This window comes from Nasonia vitripennis, chromosome 4 (assembly GCF_009193385.2).
Source record: "Nasonia vitripennis strain AsymCx chromosome 4, Nvit_psr_1.1, whole genome shotgun sequence".
NCBI lineage: Eukaryota > Metazoa > Arthropoda > Insecta > Hymenoptera > Pteromalidae > Nasonia > Nasonia vitripennis.
The window spans coordinates 24,767,607-24,791,571 of NC_045760.1; the positions used below are offsets into that span (position 1 = coordinate 24,767,607).

Sequence of the window (23,965 nt, forward strand, 5' to 3'; positions counted from 1 at the left end):
CAAGTTTAATATATTTCGCAACAAAATTACAGATTGAAAAGTACTAAGATCAATCAAACAAAGTCAAGTTTATTATATTTAATCGTGATGAAGCAAGGAACAACTCTCAAGATAATTACTACGTAACTTGCCATGCCCGTTTCATTGTACTTATGGTGTTTGTATGACGTTCTAATACATAAAAGGAAATTTTAGTTGTTCACCAATAAACAAAATTAAACGGGCATGGCAAGTTACGTAATACTTATCTTGAGAGTTGTTCCTTGCTTCATCACGATTAAATATAATAAACTTGACTTTGTTTGATTGATCTTAGTACTTTTCAATCTGTAATTTTGTTGCGAAATATATTAAACTTGCCTAACTTTTTACTTTTTTAAAAGTTATTTTTTTTAGAGATTTCAATTAATGAATATATTCATCATTTAAATTTTTTAAAGGCGCGCGCGCTGCATTCATAGTATCTATTCTATATCAAGAAGTAAATATACAGGTGTAGTACTATATATACAAGCATGATTCGTATATTTGAACAAGGACATAACCTCGTAGCTGCTCCAAAAATGCGTTTGTTAATTTTTTATTACTGTTTTTCACATAGTTAACAGTTAATTTAGAAAAATGAGCAGTGCTAAACGTGTACGCGATCATCGCTTAAACAAAAAATTAGTAAATAAGTTAAAAGAAGTATTGATAGTGAGGATGGTGACAATTATTTTGATAGCGATGATTTCTCAGACTATTCTGAGGACAGTGTGAATTCTAATGAGCATGATCAACAGGCATTAGCTCATAGTGAAAAGGATAGTGAACAAACATTTAACATGACAAATGAAGAACCAGAAGTGAACTTATTGAGGATATGGGCTGTAGACTATGGAATTCCAAAAAATCATTTGGACTCTTTGCTGAAGATTTTGAAGAAAAGACTTCTACCGAGCATACCATCATGTTCCAAGAGTTTCTTACGCACCTCGGATGCAAAATATAACATCCAAACAATGATAGACTCTTCCAATTCATCAGGCGAGTTCTGTTACCTGGGTATAACTCAAGGACTGCGTGCATGTGTCAATCCACTTTTACACAATGAGTAATGACCAAATTCTTAGACTGGATTATAACATTGACGGAGTAAAAATCAAGAGGTCAAGTTCTAAATCAATGTGGCCTATTCTATGTAGAATATTTTATAAGCCAAGGCCAACAGCTTATAAGCCATTCCCAGTTGCAATGTTTTATGGCAATGGAAAACCTATGGATCAAAACAAATTTTTGGAAGATTTTGTTTATGAAGTAAACTCTCTACAAGAAAAAGGAATACACCGGCAAGATCTCAAGTAAAATGTACTAAAGCACACATGAGCTTCAATGGCTGTGAACGGTGTGATGTGACTGCATATAAAGTTGATCATACTACAGTGTACAAGGAATTTGGTCGTAAAAGAACAGATGAGGACTTTAGATCTTTTACTGATGTGCAGCACCACACTGGCGCATCACCATTATTAGCTATTGAGCCTAAAGTTAATCTAGTGGATCAGTTCATACTCGACTCCATGCATTTGTTATATTTGGGACTAATGTTAAGGTTATTCGAAAATTGGATGACCGGTGATAAACCAGTGAAAATAAGTGCTGAACAAAAAAAAGAATTGGACAGAAGAGTTAATATGTTGAAAAAAGATATTCCAAAAGAATTTAATAGAAAAATTAGACCTACAAGTGACTACGCCAATTATAAAGCAGCTGAACACAGATTTTTTGTTTTGTATTGTAGACCTGGGGTTTTGAAAAAAGTGCTGAACAAAGAATTGTATAAACATTTCCTTCTATTTCATGTGTCTTGTCGACTTTTATCAAATCAGAAAGCTACGCAGTATACAACTTTCAGATAGAGTTCCAAATAAGAGATACACCTTTTCTTCAGTGCGTAACAGGTAATTGCTGTATATTTTTCAAATATTATTTTATTCATTGAGTACTTCTATATCCATCGTACAATGAATTTTAACAATTTTTATAATTTCAGTTGTTATAAAAGAACACAGATTGATGGCTAATCTGGAGACCACAAGTTCCTTAAGTCCTGTCCTGTCGAATGCAAGCCAATGGTACGTGCCAAGAAAATCTTTATCTGAAAATGCTACCAAGTCAACGAGTCCTGCACAAAAATCTAAAGTTTCCAAGAATACTGCAGCATCGACTGCATCAGTACAAGTAGTTGCCATAGAGCCTACTGCACAGAAAGATTTAAATGATCCAAATACAGTTTTTACTCCAATGTAATTTGAATTTGCAAATGTAGAAGAGGATGAGGAAGAGTTTGATGACGAATTTGACGAGGATTATCTTTCTAAATTGAATGTAGGATTGTAAAAAAAATACTATGTACTTACATTTCACAATGTTTTAAATATTTGCATGCAATATTATTTAAATTTATTTATTGTATCTCACTGTAAGGTTTTCTAAATAAAATAAATAAATATTTTCTTAAACAATAATCCATTTCTAAATATTTATTGCTCTTATATATTAAAATCAATTAAAAAATCAAGATTTCTAATATCCGCTGGAATTCATAGTATATTTAAATTTAAGTTAATTTACTCAACTTTAGATTGGTATTTCTTGGCTACTTTTATTAGATTGAGCATAGCTTGATCTTTTTATACACCCAATTCTCTTGGGAAATTAATGCTTAGTAATTGGGTAGAAATAATGGATACAAAAACTGGCCAGTAACAATGTGAAAAAGCGTTAGATTCTACCTAAGAAATGGCAAAGAAAACTGCCCACTTCTTAGATTCCATCCCAAGAACTGGCCATTAACTGGGTTACTGATTCTACCAGGGGTGTAATTTTTTTTTTTTATCAAAAATACACGATTCATCATATTTAAGATTCTCTTGAAAACTGAAAAAGCTAAGACAACTTTTCTCTATAGGTTTAAGTTCAGTAGACAAAAATATGTAAGTCGCATAGTTTTTTCCAAAAAATATTATAAATATTGAAAAAGGCAAAGATTTTATCGCCAAAATCGCAAAATGGGCCTTTTTTCCTTGAATTTTGGGGCCCCCGAAAACTATTGTGGGCCTTCCCAATATTTTTCTCTTATTCCACATAACCCAAACTATACTCTAACCAAATGTCATCCAATTCCGTTCACTCAAACGTGAGATATTAGGTTTTAATACAAAAACAAAATTTGTTCACACCGTGTGGCGTGTATAAACACTCGCGCGTAGCGAGCGTGCCATGAAGATAGACTTATGACACGTGTATCGTACGATATTTTATAGCACTGACTAGCATAAATCCGCTGTCACGCTTATCCGTGGCATTGGCAGTCCTGTTTTGCACCGTGAGGTTAGCTATGATATGTACGGTGCAATAAAGGACTACTTATGCCTCGGATAGGCGTTACATAAATGCGGATTTATGCCACGAGTGCTATAAAAAGGTTTATTTGATTGGAACATTACAAATTCAGATTACTTATGACTTAAAATGCGCAATGGATTTTCGTATGAGGTGTCAATGAAGTTTTCGCGATGAACTCACCGCTCCGAAATTTATCATGTTTAATACCAGTAAACCACCTGCAGTCAGTTGACAAGGTCGTAGACATCTTATCATCATAATTAGCATAGTTCTTTTATTACTTCTTGAAATGCCTAAGGTATACCACTCAGTAAAATACCTAAATTATGTTTTAGAAAAGTTTCAATTAAACTCATCATTTATGCCATATATATCCACGCAATTATAATATTAAGTATTAATGTTTCTTACAACGTATTTATAATTTCATTACTTTTATCGTATAAGTTTTGCCCTGGGTTACTATTAAAGAATAGATGAAAAATTATACTTCCATATAATATGAACCATCGAAATGACTCGACCTTATCGTAATACAGTGTTCTAATTGCCTAAAATAAAATCAAACGCTATAATGCTTATACAAAATAAAAATGCAATTAAAAAATATTTTAAATCCTGTACGCATGCTGCAGTAAAAATCATCGTAAGTAAGTTCACAGACATCACTATTATAAAACACAAATTGTATGTTGTTTCTATCTTTTGAGCAAACCTGCAAATGAAATTGTGAAATTCATATTTTATAACTAGAATAAAACATTGTGAAAATTAGTATTAATAAATAAATGACAAAACTCTAAGGATTCCTTGTGCAAAGAAATGGCTCTTCTTAATCGTCTTCTGATTTCTGAGTTGTTGGCCTGATACTCTTGGTTCGATGTAACTTTTAAATCAATAATATTTTGCAAGCGGTATCTTTAATGTAATGTTAATTAAAATTTTAGTGAAATGCAGTACCACGATAGTATATTTGAATACAAATAGTATACAATTAATGCATTTATTGTTCATTCATACAAATGTACACGGTGGTTAATTCAAGTCTTCAATCCTAATCATATTGTTGCTAAAGCATGGCAGAGAAAAAGGTGATAAAATGACCTTAAAGCATATGTGGTCGTGGGCATGGTCGAGATTACCATTAGATTGCCAGAGAAAACTTCTAAACTTTAGTAGGAAACTTCGTCATGTCTTGCCAAGAAGATAATTAGGATCGGAGATTAGAATAATGAGCCACCATATATATTAAAATTGGTACCCGAATGGAAAAATTCATTAGCATGATAAGGCAACTAAACGTAAAATTCGTTGCACTTTACTACATTCACGTACGTTTGTATATGTTTACGTACGGTTTGTTTTGGGATTCGAACATTTTGTAGCAGCGTACGGAAATATACGTGAACATACGCGAATGGATCAATGAAATAAATATTTGAAACCCAACATTTTACGGATTATTTGCAGAAATCTTCAACATACACTTAACCTTCAGTTAACGCTATTATAATGAACTTATTTAGCAGTAACTCGATCGGTCTTATATAGAAGCCTTAGAGCTTGCGAGAAGAAAAAACTGGACGCCACCTAGGAGCGGGTCTGTAACGATCATTATTTTTCTTAGTTTAAACATTTTTACAAGTTTACCTACGCCTGCGTACGTTCGCTTAAGTTTCTGTATAATGCTGTACAAAATGTTCAAATCTTAACCAAAACGTACGCGAACGTATGTGAACATACGGCATCGTACACAAATCTACAGCAGCGTCCCGTAATATAACAAACACGTACGATTTGAATTTCCATTCGAGTAATAATAACTTTTATCTTTCATAAACTTATAATACTGGAGCTAAAAAAATCAAACTTACGTTACAATTCCAACAAGTCCCACAGTATGATGCACAATGCATGAATACATACAATCAATGATTACATAAAGAGCACAGACTAACATATAGCATATCATGCCATGTGAGAATAATACATAAAAATATTTTTCCTCGTCTACAAAATATTCAGCAGGAGCAGGTAAACGCTTGCGACGAGTCTCATTCAGTGGTGATAAGATGTTCATGATAACTGGGCCAAAACTCGGCAAACATGCATATGTTACAAGAGCAAAAAATGCTATAACTAATGTAAATTAATTTATTACTTTTTATTTAAATATCAGATGTAAATGTACTGAATAAATCTTTCTATCCCGAGTGTGAAGTTTGCCGATCGCGAGTGCATACTGCGTGCCCAAGACAAACAACTCGGAAGACAAAGCTTACAACAAGTATAATTTTTAAAATTTCAAATTTCATTCGTGCAACAAACCAATAATGATAACCTATTATATATTACCTTTATAAAAAGTACATAACGGATGGCAGACTTTAATATTATCAGCAAGTATTTTACACTCGGTTTTATCAGTAATACTAGCCCACTGTTTAGCTATTCGAGAGAATAAAAGTTTTATCTGAAACAAATTAAGTTAAAGGTTATAGATAAAGTATAGATTTGATTATAGAATATTATATTGCGCAGCTAAGTTGATAAATTGGCTTTTTCTAGAAAAAATGATCTTTGAACACGAGCTTTAAAACATCATCCGAGTCTGAAAAAGCTACTTTCTTTCTTTTTTAAATACTGTATTTTTGGACAAGTGCAGGTAAAGGCTTTTTTTATGTAATATATAGAGTACTGCCGTGACAGCACAAAACGTTTTTAACGTCTCCTTTTCGATTTATAATAAGCAATTAACCCTTTCATTAAACATTTATGTGGCGCTTTGAAAACGGTTAAATAACATTTTTAAAACCTTTTGTAAAGAGTTTATATGACGTTTATACGACGTTTTATAATAGTTTTGAAAACGTGTATAAAATGTTTAAATAGCATCCAAACGAGAATTGGGATTACCATCCGGATGGTACTTCTAATTTTGGAAACTATTTTACATTTGTCTTATTTAAACATTTTATATGAATTGTTTGGGAAATTTTTATTAAAATTTTTAAAAACGTTTCACATACATTTTATGCATTTTTTAAAACTATTATAAAACTTAAAATAAACGTCATACAAACTTTTTAAAAAGGGTTTAAAAATGTTATTTAACCGCTTTTAAAACGTGACATTAATGTTTTATGAAAGAATCGCTTATTATAAATCGAAAAGCATACAATTTTAATATTTTTAAAACGTAAATAAAATGTTTCTTAAACCATAAGTCACAAACGTATCAACGTTTACGAACTACACGTTTTTAAAACTTTTCAAAAACCTTTTGTGCTATCTGAGCATATTGAGTCGTGCAAAATTCTTTTCCAAATTTTTAATTGCACTTGGGTTGAAAAAAATACATTTTTATTTAAAAATAATACCTTATGCGACAAGAGAGTAAATTGGTAGATTATTTTCGCGGGTAGGTTCACCATAGTATTGCATATAGCAGTTTATCCGCGAGTTAACTGTGTAGCTACTTTGTTGACTTGAAAAGTGGAACTATTGTCCCCATACATCTATTAAATGATTGCTTTGTGATTGCAAAAGTTTAGAAAGTTATTTAAAATTTAGAAAAATTAAAGTTTTTTATTCCCTTATTTGTGTAAATGACGGAGTAAAATACGAGAGGGAATAAAAAGCCACTTTTCAGTCATTTCACATAAAGTCCCGCTTTGCAGGTTAATAAACTGGCGTCGACCACAAAATTTACATTCTTCCTGCAAATTTTATTTTCGCCCTGTAAACTTTACTTTCGCATCACAAAATTTACTTTCGTCTGTTGAATGGAGTTCGCTGAAAAATATGCTATCTTTACACCTATTTCTCTAGAGGCGAAAAGGAGCTTTTCGGTCGTCGGGGTGTGTTGAATAAAAGTCGATTATTTTCTCAGGTAATTACTAAACCCACCTACAGAAATAATTTACGATTTCATACTCTCTTGTTGCATAATGAATCTACTATTCTTCACTGCTAAACTTTTCTCCCTTTAATTGTTGAATTTTTCTTTCCGATACTCAAAAATCGCTTATGAAGCTTGTGGCTATGAGCCCTCAAACTCCACAAAGCCAGCATACACCAGACACGTAAATCGCTAGATTTTCAGCTTCAAAATAAGTATAAAACTCTAGTAGAGCAGTACGGAATTGATGAGGTAGAAGAAATAAAAATTAAAAATGTTACCGCCTATAATAAACTCATGATAATATTTTGTTTTTAAATATAAATTATAAAAGTACATACGTTGTCTTCTGCTCTAAATGTTGTAATAAATTTAGCTATACAACCTATACTTAAAATGATGCTTCCAGCGGATTGTAAGACCACGTCAATATTATGATTAAGCTCTTCTACAAATCGTACTTGCTAAAAAAATGTAAAAAAAGAAATTTGTTAAGTGTACTCAGTAATTATATATAATTCTTGTAAAAAAATGTATATGCAATGTATTCGACAATTAAGACAGTATTATATTATAATTCTTGTAAAAAAATGTATATGCAATGTATTCGACAATTAAGCTAGGAATTACCTCTAATTTATATCAAAAATCGACTTTCTATAGCTAATATATCATAGATAATTAATTAATCGATAACTTAGGACAAAGCGTAAAATTTATGTTAGAGTTATTAGAGCTCTCACAACTTAAAAGTATGATAAATTAGTATTTTAATACTTACCATAAATATCAATGTCGTGATCATACTAATTAATACGAAAGCTCTTTTCAATGTCCTTTTCGTTGAATTTTCAAAAGGCCATAAACCGATCAATTTCATACCATCTTTGTACGTTTTATAATCACTTGTTTCGAATATGTCCAAATTACACTGATCTTGCGTGTTAATTTTAGAGTCAGGCATTTCAAATGATTTTTTCTTATGGTTTTCAAACAAACGTACTAGATGCTATAAAAGGTGTTAAACAAGAAATTAAGCAAAACTATGAAAAAAATGTCATAGAAATACTTTTGTTGTAATGTATGTTGATATTATTATGATTTACAAACTTCCAGTTAAATTTTACAAAATAACAAAACTGACGATTGTGAAGGAACAAAAGCATAGCGCAACTCCGAACGAAACTCATATAATAGATGTTAGAAATTTTAGAGAGACGTGAACTGTAATAACTTGATATTTACACAATAAATATATTGATAATAGTTTTAATTATTCTTAACCACCATGATTTTCTTAAATTTTTTTAGTTTAGTAATAGAGTTATAACGGTAGTCCAAATTTTTGATACGATTCATGCGTGTAAACTTTAGTTATTGCGGTTTGTAAAAAAAATTGTTTTTAGTAATAACATTTTTTCTCAGAAAATAATTATAGTAAAATAAATTGTTATTTACACTGTAATAGTTTTTGCCATACCCCATGAAAAGTGCGTACTTTAGCGAGCACATTCTACGCTTGGTGTGGCGAAAAATAGTCACTACGGGAGAAAAGAGGCCACCCCAAAGCACGTGTTACCTCGTCTACGGCTTTGGTAGCAATTTACACGTGCTTCGGACTGGCTTTTCTATTTACTCTATAGTTGCATAATTTACTATTTATCCCCATTATTTTTTATTATTTTTTTATAAAGTTCCACAGTTTAGATACTAATATAACAATTTACAAAATTTCACTTTTTAATGCGTTAAAAGTACTACAGATGATAATCTAAATTATCCGTGGTCGAAAAAAGGTAATAATTTTATTTACTTTTAGGTATGTACATGAGGTATTCATTGATTTATTTGTATCAACTTCTTTCTATAAAATTATCACAAAAAAACTAAAATCCTAAAATTGAAAAATCGCTATAATATAAAAATGCACCAGCAAATGAAAAATTGACTTTTTACCGTGTTTACAGTGAAACAAACAAAGCGAGCCTTGGCAGATTCAACTTCACTTTAGGTAGAAGCTGAGATACAAACATATTGTACGAACGTACGCACACTCATATACATTCCTATGAAATTCATACAAAAACACTTTTTTTGGCAAAAAATACACCTTAATAATAATGAAAATCTATCATCTGAATAACACGACAATTTTTCGTGGAATGAGAATTCATAAGCTAACTAAAAATATATTATCAGAGACTTCTTTTTTATCGGAGAAAGATCAGTAAGACGCATATTATCATTAAAATACTATATACAATAACTATTAATGTTTAACTTGTACTACAATATAAAATATCATTTCAAAAAATATACGAATAAATTTTTTTCTTTTCTTCATACGGCCAAATCCCAACAAAAAATAAGAATTTTTGATTAACATTAACGTATAACGGTCGCAAATATCCATCTTTCATCGTCAAATGGAGTTACTTCTATGAAAATATCATGACAACATATGTTGCTGACGGCTGCTGTATTTTAGATGCTAATTTTTTATTCATAATGCAAAATGATAATTTGTTCGTAATACCACTTTCATGGAGAATAAAATAACACCTTGTCATTTTCTGCCAATTATGCATTTATAAAAAAAAGAAAATGTCATTAGTCGTTTCACTAGTTATTCTTAAGATAATGGTAATAATAGGTAGAAATCTAACCCCTTTTTGCGGTTAAGGTAGAGCATGTGCCTTACCATACGTAGATCTAGCGCAACCGCGAGCATGCACAGTACAGGCTTACACATGGATACACCAGCGGAACTAATATAATTATAGTTAGAGCCAGAATTTGGCATAAATATTTTAGTACTTGGATTAAGGTAACGTTCTATCGAATTTACTAAATTTTCCAATTTTTTATATCATAGTCAATAGTCATATTTTCTCAAATTTTTCATATATATTCAACAGAAAAAAAAGTTGTAAATTTTGAGCAATATAATTAAGCAATAGCAATAGTATAATAGAGCAGCGATGGCACCGTGGTAAACCACCTGTCTCATGTTCGTGGGTTCGAATTCCATTATCGGGATCCGATTTTTTCGAGGAAATTTTACTCATGACACCGGGTTTGCGAAAAATGTAGTGAGTTTGAAAAGATTTAATTTTTATTTTTCATTGCTGGCCAAAAAAATTAGGTTCTTGGTAGTTTGAACACAGGCTAGTTCAATGAGTTTTACTTTCATAGAAGCTCAGTTTAAAGTTCAAACTTTTAAAAAAGTCCAGAATTAGCGAAATATCTTGCATCATATTTTGCCATATCACATGTTTTTCAACATGGAATTGCCATGCTGATTATTTGGTGTTTGATTCTGAGACTCGCAAACGGGTATGGTTACTATAAAAGAACATTTGTTTGTTAATCTTTGTGAATTTTGAAAATATGCGAATCGTCTGAAGCAAAACTTTTTTAAATAATAAAGCTAACAAAATTCAATACTTTCTAGTCATTAACAATTTATACGTGTCATAAACCTTTTTTAAATAACAATAGCATTCGATAACAGGGCGACGTTTTTTCAATATTTCTTTACAAAAAAAGCGATAACCGGATGTTTTGAAGCCATTATTAAAGCGATTTGATTGGTTGAGAAACAAATATCCGGTAAATATATAGTTACGATTTTAAATTGCTAAACTCAAGAAAATTGGTCGCCGAAGAGTGCGTTGGATTTAGCTATATAGCAGTCTAAAAAGTGAGGTTTTTTGTTTTGTAAATCATCAGGCTGTATTAATAAATTTAAGGAAACAAACTGTTGTGCTTTAAATACTTGTATAAAAATAAGTGATTTGCCATTTTATTAAAACAATTCTAGGCTCGCTATCGAAAGATGTAGCATAAAACGCTAAGTGTGTCCGTACTGAGCGCATTTCCCCTATGGTCTCAAAAAAATAATCAGTGAAATAACTTGATATTTATACAATAAGTAGTTCTTATCATTGTTAATCACCATGATTTTTTTTCCAATAATCTAAATTATCCGTGTGGTTGTCAAATAGGTAATTTTATTCACTTTTAGGTGCACATTAATTGATTTACTTTTATCATTCGAAATTCCTAAATTAAAAATGGGCTTTAAAACAAAAACGCGTCAACAAAATGAAAATGGTGTTATCTGGATGGGGTTTTAACTCGATTGTCAGGATTCGAATGGGACTTTTATACAAAGTACGCAATATCACAAAGCCGTCATGTTGAATCTTTTGTAATTATTCGTGCTTAAAAACTAATTTTGACAGATAATTTTAATGAAAATATTGTTGACTAGCAATAATGTCTTCTTATTATGCATTGTCTATAAAAATATGTCACTGTGGCTCTTAATTATAACTAAATATCTGTCCTTTACTTACCTGCTGCATAAGGGCATGATTCAATTAAAAAAAAAATTAACAGGAATCATATTGTATATGAGGTTCATTTTCAATCTTATAAATGAACAGCATTAATTTTCATAAAAATATTTAATACAAGCCTATTTTCATAAAAATATTACGCACAATTTAATTTTACTAACTTTCTATAAAAAAAATTACAAAAATTTAGATGTTCGCTAAAGTCTACTAATTATCTTCCTTATTTATTGTATCCAAATAAATCTTATTTGGATAATTATACAGGACGCAAGTTTTCTCATTTTATCATGTCATTCTGAATTTGTTGAAATGTTTTACCTTTGGTTTCTGGTAACAAGAATAATGCACACGGAATGGTTATCAACGATAGAACGGAATGAATACAAAATATGTGCACTTTCCCGAAGGCATCGATTATTGGCTGAAAAACTTTCGTTCACATTAACGATAATGAAAACTCGAACCGTAAAGTGTGCATAAAAGTCCCTCAAGGAGGAGTGCTCAGCCCAATATTACACTGCATGTATGTATCTAACATACTCCATAATATACAGAAAAGCGTACAAGCTTCACAATTCGCTGATGACATAGCGTTATACTGCAACAGATCGACATCAACAAAATGCAGACAACTGTTAGAAAAAGCGATTGATATTGTGTAAAACAACGTGTATACTATTAGACTTGAATTAGCCCCGCAAAAAACAGTATACCTACAGATTAACAAAAACAACATACAGCCAGGAAAATCCGAAATCAATATAAAAAATCCAACGATAAAATCTAGCAAAAAGACATGATTTCTAGGAATCCGGTTTGACCACAAGCTAATATTCAAATACCACATTAATAATCGAAAAAAATGCGCCCGTTTACTCAATATTAAAATATTCTTAAGAGTTACCTGATGGGAAGCCGACCACGATTCTGTGACAATAATTAATAAATAAAGCTTCGTCCGTTCTATAATAGACCATGGTTGCTTTATTTACTGTCCCACTCAAATAAACTAAGAAAATCCATAGAAAAAATTCAATATTCCGCAATAAGACTGGCACTCGGTTACCGCATGAGTACACGGACCATCATCCTGTTATCAGAATCAAAACTATGGACTATAAGGGAACGAACTTAATATTTATGCGTCTCTTATCTAAATAGTATATTTTCTAAAACAGGGCTACTCACAAACAAAATAATAAGAAACCCACACAAAAATTTTATTCTAGTGACTAAAAAAGCAATTGTTTAATTATTCACTGTATCGAAAACTCAAAAGAAAACCTTAATAGTATATTATTTACAAACCTTAACTAGAATATGTATGTACACATGTATAAAATTCATTAAATATTGTATTCGAAAAATCACTCCAATCAAATAAACAACCTAACAAAATTGTCGAAAAACTAATTAATAACAACAAAGCTATTGTTATTTATACAGACAAAAGCAAGTCAGAAAATTCAATTTCGGTAGGCTGCGCGTGTATATTTTTAAACTTAGAAGTTGTAACCACAAAAAGTATAAACAAAGAAGCAAGAATCTTTACAGGAGAGTGTATAGCTGTAATAAACGCCCTAGACATTGCCCCGAACTATCCAATCCGCAAGATTCAAATTTTTTCAGACTCAATAAGAATTATGACCTACTTTAAAAACAATAAAAACGATATCAAAACGTGCCCTTACATCTATATTATCAGAAACAAATTACATGAATACTCTTCAAAAGCTACAGAAAATAATTTCAGGAAATTATTCTGGATTTCGGTGCACAATGAAATTCAAGGCCATAAACTAGCGGACCAACACGCAAAACTCGCATCAAATGCACCCTCCAATTCTGTTAAAATCCCCGTCAAGCATCTGTAGCAGTATCTTTTTATTTTAACATACAGAGGTCGACTGCTCGAAATAAGCATGGCCCAGCAGGCCAAGCACCGTGTTTTCACTCCGTTTAAGAGGTAGATATTTGTAATTGCCTTAAATATCTTAGAAGAGTTGCATCTCATCTTATAGGCTTCTCAGCATATTGAATTAAATCAAAAGTGTATATTATTTTACACGTATTGCAGCTTTTTATTTTTGATCTAATTAGCTTCTCAACCTATAAGCTACGATCAGAGTGTATATCTTAGAAGAGTTGCATCTCATCTTGCAAGCTCCTGGTGTCGTCCATTTATCTTAATGTTGTCCTGTCTAGCCGTCTAATTTATTTACCTGTAAATGTTGTGTGTGCCGTCCCTCGACCAATATTTAAATAAGCATGACTGATAGCAGGCCAAGCGGAGTTACTAAATATAAGAAACGACATAATTTTTCTAAATTTAGGAAAAGTGGCAACTCGTCATACCAGCTCCTCGGCCTACTGGTTAAGATCAGAGTGTATATTATCTTAGAAGAGTGGCATCTCGTCTTATCAGCTCCTCGGCCGATAGGCTAGGATTGGAATGTATATTATCTTATAAGAATAACATCTCATCTTATCAGCGTCTTGGCTATTGTCTGAGATCAGAGTGAATATTATCTTATTATACTCTATCTTATGAAAGTAGCATCTCATCTTATCAGCTTCTCGGCACTCTAGCTAAGATCAAAATGAATATAATTTTAGAATAATTGCATCTCATCTTATTAGCTTTTTAAGCTTCTCATCTTATTGGCTAAGATCAGAGTGTAGTCTCACGATCACGCTAGCGCGTACTGCACAGATCGAAGATGGAGGCATCGCTCCACCAACCCAAATATAGCAACCCTGTGGCTGCAATGTCCGACACCTAGATCTAGATAGTATGAGTCATGGGCCGTAGGACAAGCAAAAATCGAAGCTTCATGAGTCAAGAACTACCACGGGCTGATAACCCTGCAGTTGTGGGACAGTACACATATTATCGCAGATAAGCTGCATCTCATCTTATCAGCTTCTCGGCCTATTGGCTAAGATCAAAGTGTATATTAACTTATGCATCTTATCTTGTTAGTTCCTCGGCATTCAAGCTAAGATCGGAAAGTATATCAACTTATACGATAAGCATCCCATCTGATCAGCATCTCGGCATTCTGGCTAAGATCGGAAAGTATAATAACTTACACGATAAGCATCTTATTTGATCAGCTTCTCGGCATTCTGGCTAAGATCGGACTGTATATAAACTTATATGAGATGCATCTCATCTGATCAGCTTTCCGGCATTCTGGCCAAGATCGGAGTGTATATCAACTTATACGATATGCATCTTATCGAATCAGCATTTCGGCATTCTGGCTAAGATTAAAGTGTATATTAACCAGAGGTGTATGTTTGGCAATCTTGGCCTCACGAACGCCGTCGAATGCCTCGAGGCGGTTTTCGAACGGCACGGCTACATCGACGATGGTGACGCGGCGGTTGACATCGTCGCGAACGAGGGAGGTAGAAACACGAGCTCCGCGCTCGCTCGCTGAGGAAGACTTAGCCAAGATTTTGCAGCTTTTTTGATGATCTTGTCCGCCTCGGTCAAGAAGCTCTTGTCGATATGGGCGCCCTGCATGATAAAATCAAGCCGGGGCAGTAGGAAGGTTCCCACTGCATCCAGCTTCTGCCAGGGCGCTAGTAAGGACCGGTCGATGGAGCCGATGTCAGCAAGGAGATCCCGCAAGGTGTTGATTGGGGTCTGCGTGACTTGGTAGCCTGTGGGGATGCCAAGATGTTCGTAGGCCTCCCCGGAAGCAAGGGCACGGACAGGTGTCCCTTGAACGGAGAACTCAGTCGGTCTAACTGCCTCCTCCCCTCGTCCCGCTATGTGCAGTGTAGCGCACTTCGCTGGGTTGAAGGTGAGGCCGACCGCCCGAGCTCCCCGCTCTGCCGCAAAAAGCAGCCTCCTCATTCCAGCCGGGGAGTCAGCCAGGATCGCGACATCATCGGCGTAGGCGATATGGGAAATACGCCTGCCCTCGATCGTGTAGCCCTCCCCCGTCCGTTGTATTTCCCGTAGGACAACTTCCAGGGTAAGGTTGAACACGTCGGGGCTTAATGGGCAACCCTGTCTGACCCCCGACTGGATGAGAATAGGGTCGGTGGGTCCCTCCGCCGTGTGGAAGCGGGTGGTCATGCCTATGTAGAGCGAGGAGATAATATTTCTCGCTTTGCTTGGTAGGCCATGTCTCTTGAGCGCCTGCAGGATAGAGGAGTGGGGCACGGATGTAAAGGCACTGGCTAAGTCCAGCCAGGCCACCACCAACTCCTTTCTCCCGCCTTTTGCCTCCCGAATGGCCTCCTGGAGCACGAAGTTATGTTCATAGCATCCTTCGAACTCCAAGAAGCCCTTCTGGGAGGCACTGTAGCGCCCGTTGGCCACCGCCCACCTTTTGATTCTATCGGCTAGGATCGCGGCAAATAGCTTAGGGACCGTATCTCCCAAGGAGATCGGTCTCCAGTTGGAGATGTCCATGGCGTCGCCTTTCTTGTATATCAGGGTGGTGTTGGACACCCCCCACAAGGCAGGCGTCGTCTCAATGCGCCAAATGCTGTTATAGAGGGCGGCGAGTACATGGGCCCCTGGATCGGCCTTGGCGAGGTCCCTGTAAGTGATTCCGTCCGGCCCAGGTGAGGTGTTGTTCCTCCCCTTGAGCCGTCGAAACACTTCCTCCCTTGTGATAGGGGTACAAAGGGCCTCGCCGCTCGCCGCCGTGGGCTCTTCCCGATCGAAGACATCGGGCCAATCCTCTCCACCGTCTCTGCGGGCAGCCAGCTCCACAAAGTGGGCTGTGATGGTATTCTTGTCGATTTGGCAGTTCATATTAGGACCTGCCAAAATCTTCTGTACTGCCCGCTTCTTGGATGTTCGGTAGAGACGCTGGAGTTACTTGGCCTCCTGAATCCGATCAGGCGCCTGCGCTTGGACATCCTCCTGAGCTGGATGATGTTGCCGCGGTCCCGGCCGAATGGCGTTCCGGGGTTCAGGCCGCCGCCCGGTCAATCTGGCCAGGAATAGCATAGCTTGAGTCGTTGCCTCCTCAAGTTGCTCCCGACCAGTGGCCGCCTCCAGGAGTCCCACAATGCGACGTTGTTCTGTCGTGGGAGCCCTTCTACGGGCGGCTTGTTGACCGGGCGGCGGAGTCCGCCCAGAACGGGGTATGTCGGCACGACCATTCGCCTCCGTGGTGTTGGTTGGCGGAGGTGTAGGTATCGGGTGCTCGGCTAGGATGGAGTTTGCCGAGCCATTCCCTGTCGTGGTGGTGTTGGACGGGGTTGCAGCAGTGGTACCGGACACTGCCGGAGGAGAGGAGGAAGCCGCCTGTTGGGGCGCCGCAGCCCTCCAGTCTTGGGGGAGAGTTCACCGGAGATCGAAATACTTCGTCATCCGCTGACTCTCCCAGCGCAACTATCTCCGGATGTTGTGGCACCCTTGCGGGTTCCGGAGGAGCCGCGCTGAGTCACGATCTTCCGGGGATATTTCTTATCCCCGGGAGCCGCGAACCCGCACCCCCCAGCACCTAAAGGTGGTGGTTAGGTCTGGGTGCACCTCTTTGACATGTCTATTAAGACACTCAACCCGCGTCTTGCCGGAGTACCGTCCGCGTCCCACGCAGAGCGGACAGCAAAGTGTCTCGTCGTCACTTCGAAGATGGTGGTGAGATATGATCTCCCCCGCGCGAGTCTCCGACCCGGCTATGCCGGCACGAAAACCCTACTACACTTTGATCTTAGCCAATAGGCCGAGAAGCGATAAGAACGAGTATTCGCACATAACTTTGACTAACGTGTATACCAGGGAAACATTTCAGAATATTGATGTTTCAAATTTAATACTGTTTCTGTATTAAGTAGAGAAGATTTTGTTTGAATTAATTGTGTGGGCCGTTCCTTGCGGTACTGCAATGCAAGGTCGACCCGTGGCGGAGTCGGAGCAAGCCCCAGACACTCCGCCATATTCCAAAAATCAGTTCGATATTCTGGCTCCTCAATGAGGAGCGTATCAGATATCAAGCTGATAAGAACAGAGGAAATTAGGTATTTTTATGTTAAGTAACTTCCCCTAAAACGGGGTGTGAACACGGCGCTTGGCCTGCTTCAAGCCATGCTTATTTTAATATTGGTCGACCTCTGGTTGGATGAAATAAAACTGCTACGAGGGACGACACACACAACACATACATATGAATAAATTAAACAGCTAGACAGGACAAATAAATAAATAAGGACGACACATGGACATCGCCACACTGTGGGGCCTAGGTGTTATGGCCCCACTATTCCCGGTACTGCCGAATGCCCGACACATGTTCCACATAGATGTCCCGGGACCAGCGAATTGTGTCACTAACCATGAGCCTCCTCATCAGTATCGCATAATAACGACTAATGCTGAGCAGGCTCAGGACCCGTTCATTTCGCATTTCAGTTTTTTTATGTTGGTAACTTCCCCTAAAACGGGGTGTGAACACGGCGCTTGGCCTGCTACAAGCCATGCTTATTTTATTTTTTGGTCGACCTCTGGTTGAAAGGAAAAATGCTACGAGGGACGACACACACAACACATACAAGGGAATAAATTAAACAGCTAGACAGGACAAAACAAAAAGCCAAATAAATAAGGACGACACACATGGACATCGCCACACTGTGGGGCCTAGGTGTTATGGCCCCACTATTCCCGGTACTGCCGAATGCCCGACACATGTTCCACGTAGATGTCCTGGGACCAGCGAATTGTGTCACTAACCATGAGCCTCCTCATCAGTATCGCATACCCATCACCCAGATAACAGCGTGCTCTGAAAATGCTGAAAACGTGCCGGCATGAAATGGGCACGCATGACGGTCCACTTGCATCCGCACATGAAAGTCATATGACGAGCATATGACCGAGCATTTTGCTTGCTTCCGTGGTGGATCTGTCCAGCACGGGTGCCGATAAAATGCGAGCATAATGCCGTTCGTATGCAGGCATTTTGCGCGCATGTTCCCGATTTCGTGGACGCGTATTTTTCGCACGGCACGGCATTCTCCTCGTATGCAGGCATATGCAGGGGTTCGTGCGGGCATAATGCGAGCACTTTTCTGGAATAAATCCGGAAATGCGTGCTCGCATTTACTGGAGGCCGAGCCTCGCAAATAAATGATCGAGACAGATGAGGATTGTAGGTAATTAATATGTATGATTTATTAACACATTAATATAAATAAATAAATACAATTGAAACAATAAAACTATAGCGCAGTACAAATATAAAAATATAACAATGATATCGAATAAAATATACATAACAATTTTTTAGCTTTGATCAATCTAATATAATGATAACAAGAATAATAATAATATTAATAAACGAACAATATTAAATAATAATAAAGCAGTTGAAAATTGGACGACTCCTGGAGGCGAGGAGAACAATCGGCACACTTCCTTGTTATTATTGTTGACTTTGCTGCTGCCGCTGCAAATAAATATAAAACAGATTTAAATTTGTAATTGAATAAATTATAAACGCTAGATAATATACTTATCTATAAAGATAATCCTAATTTTGACGCATATTCCTGGCTGCGCTTCTGATGGTGCTTAAATTTAAAAATAAAAATAATGATTAATATTTTTGGGTGAGAGGGGCCCCGACCACCGCCCCTCTCCGTGAAGCTCGACCACAGCATCAGCTCCTCCGACGCTCCCTGATCTTTTTTGATTTAAAAATATACAAAAATAATAAAGCACTAAATAAATAAATAAATAAATAGAGATATAGAAATATTAACAATATCTATACATCTTTGAAAAGTAAAAGATCAGAGAGCGTTCAATAATATTTGTAAATAGATTATTAAAATCATTTAGAACAAAAAGTCCCTGAAGCATTTTTGTTCCCAAGTCACTGGATTTTGAAAAAAATTACTCTATACCAATCACATGTTTATACCATCATCTTTCTCTATCTCAAGATCTATTGACTTTAGAAGAAAAATACTTGAGGGACTTTTTATTCTAAATCATTGAAATAATCTATTCGAAAATTTAAAATGATTCTAGACCTCAAATTAAAAAAGTTCAAAATGGCTGCCAATTGCCGATGAATGAAGTTTTTCAAAAAATGACATTTTCAATAATTCTAAGAGTACTTATAGGTTGATATTGTTATTCTAAACAAAAAAGACCTCTTTCAATTTTGCTCTATATTGAATAGATTTAGAGATAAGTTCACTTTTTGTATCTCAGTTATAGTCATTAGCGTAGAGTCACTTTTATCTAAATACGAGTATGGATCTCTAGGCAAAGACTAAAAAATAACAGAGTTAATCGAATATATATGATTTATCTTGTTGTACATGATTTATCTAATATATGTTCAGAATTGAAACACAATGGTTTATCAAAATCAAGAAACCCGGGTGCTGCCTTTCTGGTAAACATGTATTCAAGATGCATTGAAATAAAATGTGGCACGGTAATAAGTTGTGTAATTACATTTGAAAACTGTCTACAAAATTTGACTCGAATGATTTAATTACGAGTTGTACCCTATGATAGATGATTGCTCAAACGTACATCAGTTTAAAAATTACTATTTTCACAATTAAAATTTGATTAATGTAACACATCCTCGGCACATGTGCCAAAGTTTTAAATGTTCCATTTTCAATGATTTTACAGGTTAATTTGGGCCATTAAAATAGTATAAAAAAACATTGTTTGCAATGCAACTACAAATATCAGTGTTTATATGTATTTTTGTACATATATATACACTCCTAACAATAATGCAACTCGATAAATTATATATATATATATATATATATATATGCGATCTACCCATTGCATTATATACGCATAATAGTTATTATGAAAGTAAACGATTCACATTATTATTTGTTTATCTAAAACTTAATGTAAATTTATTTGCTTATGCATTAATTGTTTACCACGTATGTGAATACGTATATTCATTATTATATATCGCATTAATGCACTGCATACAATTCGATTTTTATTTATTTATTTATATCAACGTTATTATTTATTATGCACAATGCTATAGTTTTCTTTGCATGTGTCAATACAACTACCTAATAATTAAATAATTTAATTGTAATCGTTTTCAAAAGTTTGAATAGTACGTTTGAATTCGCGCCGCGCGATACGTGCACTATATATGTGATTTTCCGTTGTCTCTGTCATTGTACTATAGTTAATTAAGCGGGAAACGCAACAAAGTATATTACTTTTTGCTTTGATGATTTCCCTCGTTAACAGCAAAAAACTTCGTTCGCTGAATAATCGTTGAATATCAACAATTGTTTCTGCAAACTTGGATAATCACTTGTGTTATTGCTTAATCAACTCAATTAGGTAAGTTAGAGCTATAATTTTGTTATTTATTAATCAAGTAATTGTCGTGCGGTAAAAGTGAGGTTAGAAAAATCGTTCGCAGAGACGATTTCTTTGTCAATGCCTTATTAATGCAACTTTTGTGCAAATATTTTACAGTCATTATGGCTACATGTACCATTCTTTCAATAATTATTAGTTCAGCAACAAAATTTTGGTACATTCATTTGCTTTTTTTTATCAGACCCGGATAGTCGAAGAATCTTGCCGCATTTCCTAAGGAAGCTGTTGATCGTCGACCCTCGCTTGCGTCCATCTCCAGCTAGAGAGGGGCTGCTCAACAGGTCCTGGAAGCCTCGTCTTCTTCGACTGCACCTGGACATTGAGTTTGTCAGGCAGCTTACACTACATATATTTTCTGTTTCATACACTCCATCCTGCAACTTGATTACTTTTCTTTCATTATTTCTCATTACAACAATAGTTCATATAGACTTTACTCATTCTTTCTTATACTTTCTATTTTCGAGCCTAATATTGTCAACCACACCATCGTCTGGACCATCTACCACACCACAGCACCTGCGGTTCCTAGAATATTATATAAAGGTAAGCAGGATAAATCCAAATTTCTGTTTAATTATTAATTTAATATTTAATTGTATAATTCTTTATTTATTTTAAACCTGTCCCTGCAACATTTCCTAATTCACTCAATGATTTCCTATAAACATTTCCTATTTATTCTTCTCAACCGTCTTCCAAATACTTTTTCTAATATAAAATTGTGTTTATAGTTAGCTGAAAAAAAACCACAGACAACAACAGCCACTCAGCGGAAGATAAGAATTGCAGCTTGCTTCTGAGGTACTTCGACAGGTTCAGCTCACCGTACTCACCAATATAGTTGGAATAGCAAAAAGTAAGCTAGGATGTTTATTTATTTACTAAAATCAAGTAACTTCTCTTTATCAAAGTCCCAGCTAGTAAGAGAGTTTTAGTGATAAAACATTTTCAAAGTCTAAGTCTGATAGGTCGAACCCGGGTGTAGCTTGTCAGATAAACATCTGCTCTGAATGCATTTAAATAAAATGTGTCACAGTAATTACTTTTCAAAGTACTGTTAAAGTATCAGTAGAAAATTATAAATATTTATTTTAATAATAATAGATGGTTTTTGGACAATAATGATCTCTGGAGAGACATATTGCCAATACAAAGTGATTGATTTTTAAATAGAGATGTCAAATTGTGTAGACAGTTTTTAAATGTAATTACACAACTTATTACCGTGCCACATTGTATTTCAATGAATTCTATGTATATTCTTACCTGAATAGCCACACCCGGCTTTTGCCTTTTCGACAAGGAATTGTAAGATATAGTGTTATACAAGATATCTTAACATCTGAGACTTTCTTTATAACATTTTATTACATTGTACAGTTCAAAAGTTGATATAAGACTTCATATGATATATCATGTTTCAATTTATTGTCAAAAAGAAAAAAGCCGGGTGTGGCTTTTCAGGTAAGCATATATGTAGATTGCATTAAAATAAAATGTATCATGGTAATTAGTTGTAAAATTGCTTTTAAAACATGTATGCAAATTTACACATCTCTATTTTAGTAATCATTGACTTTTTATTGACAATAATGATCTCTGGGCAGACATGATGTCAGTAAAAAGTCATTAATTTTTGAAATAGAGATATCAAATTTTGTACACAGTTTTCAAATGTAATTACACAACTTATTACCGTGCCACATTTTATTTCAATGCATCTTGAATACATGTTTACCAGAAAGGCAGCACCCGGGTTTCTTGATTTTGATAAACCATTGTGTTTCAATTCTGAACATATATTAGATAAATCATGTACAACAAGATAAATCATATATATTCGATTAACTCTGTTATTTTTTAGTCTTTGCCTAGAGATCCATACTCGTATTTAGATAAAAGTGACTCTACGCTAATGACTATAACTGAGATACAAAAAGTGAACTTATCTCTAAATCTATTCAATGTAGAGCAAAATTGAAAGAGGTCTTTTTTGTTTAGAATAACAATATCAACCTATAAGTACTCTTAGAATTATTGAAAATGTCATTTTTTGAAAAACTTCATTCATCGGCAATTGGCAGCCATTTTGAACTTTTTTAATTTGAGGTCTAGAATCATTTTAAATTTTCGAATAGATTATTTCAATGATTTAGAATAAAAAGTCCCTCAAGTATTTTTCTTCTAAAGTCAATAGATCTTGAGATAGAGAAAGATGATGGTATAAACATGTGATTGGTATAGAGTAATTTTTTTCAAAATCCAGTGACTTGGGAACAAAAATGCTTCAGGGACTTTTTGTTCTAAATGATTTTAATAATCTATTTACAAATATTATTGAACGCTCTCTGATCTTTTACTTTTCAAAGATGTATAGATATTGTTAATATTTCTATATCTCTATTTATTTATTTATTTATTTAGTGCTTTATTATTTTTGTATATTTTTAAATCAAAAAAGATCAGGGAGCGTCGGAGGAGCTGATGCTGTGGTCGAGCTTCACGGAGAGGGGCGGTGGTCGGGGCCCCTCTCACCCAAAAATATTAATCATTATTTTTATTTTTAAATTTAAGCACCATCAGAAGCGCAGCCAGGAATATGCGTCAAAATTAGGATTATCTTTATAGATAAGTATATTATCTAGCGTTTATAATTTATTCAATTACAAATTTAAATCTGTTTTATATTTATTTGCAGCGGCAGCAGCAAAGTCAACAATAATAACAAGGAAGTGTGCCGATTGTTCTCCTCGCCTCCAGGAGTCGTCCAATTTTCAACTGCTTTATTATTATTTAATATTGTTCGTTTATTAATATTATTATTATTCTTGTTATCATTATATTAGATTGATCAAAGCTCAAAAATTGTTATGTATATTTTATTCGATATCATTGTTATATTTTTATATTTGTACTGCGCTATAGTTTTATTGTTTCAATTGT

General features: G+C 35.0%; 1 protein-coding gene, 1 long non-coding RNA gene and 1 pseudogene across 6 annotated transcripts in view; 1 reads left to right on the forward strand and 2 right to left on the reverse strand.

The window, feature by feature from the left end:
- Positions 1-10,023, reverse strand: part of LOC100384869 (odorant receptor 165) — a 44,396-nt gene extending 34,373 nt beyond the window's left edge. The window contains exons 1-10 of one of the 5 annotated variants that reach the window (XM_031930497.2): positions 9,955-9,969; positions 9,825-9,861; positions 8,070-8,297; positions 7,630-7,752; positions 5,743-5,860; positions 5,262-5,526; positions 4,186-4,305; positions 4,012-4,102; positions 3,799-3,938; positions 3,568-3,706 (exon numbers count right to left, since the gene is read on the reverse strand). In XM_031930497.2, coding sequence (XP_031786357.1) covers positions 3,568-3,706; positions 3,799-3,938; positions 4,012-4,102; positions 4,186-4,305; positions 5,262-5,526; positions 5,743-5,860; positions 7,630-7,752; positions 8,070-8,297; positions 9,825-9,833 — 1,233 coding nt within the window. In that variant the 5' untranslated portion in view covers positions 9,834-9,861; positions 9,955-9,969. Of the gene's footprint in view, positions 1-3,567; positions 3,707-3,798; positions 3,939-4,011; positions 4,103-4,185; positions 4,306-5,261; positions 5,527-5,742; positions 5,861-7,629; positions 7,753-8,069; positions 8,298-9,672; positions 9,733-9,824; positions 9,862-9,954 lie in introns of those variants that run through there. The other 4 variants (XM_032599546.1, XM_031930498.2, XM_031930496.2 and 1 more) reach the window with 4 other exon arrangements.
- Positions 10,024-17,483: 7,460 nt separating this feature from the next.
- Positions 17,484-17,650, reverse strand: LOC116417486 (annotated as a pseudogene).
- A 3,025-nt stretch (positions 17,651-20,675) lies between these two features.
- Positions 20,676-23,887, forward strand: LOC103315625. The gene is made up of 4 exons (XR_511995.3): positions 20,676-20,977; positions 21,201-21,565; positions 21,754-21,878; positions 23,597-23,887. It is a non-coding gene; the product is annotated as an uncharacterized LOC103315625 (long non-coding RNA).
- The last annotated feature ends 78 nt before the right edge of the window (positions 23,888-23,965 follow it).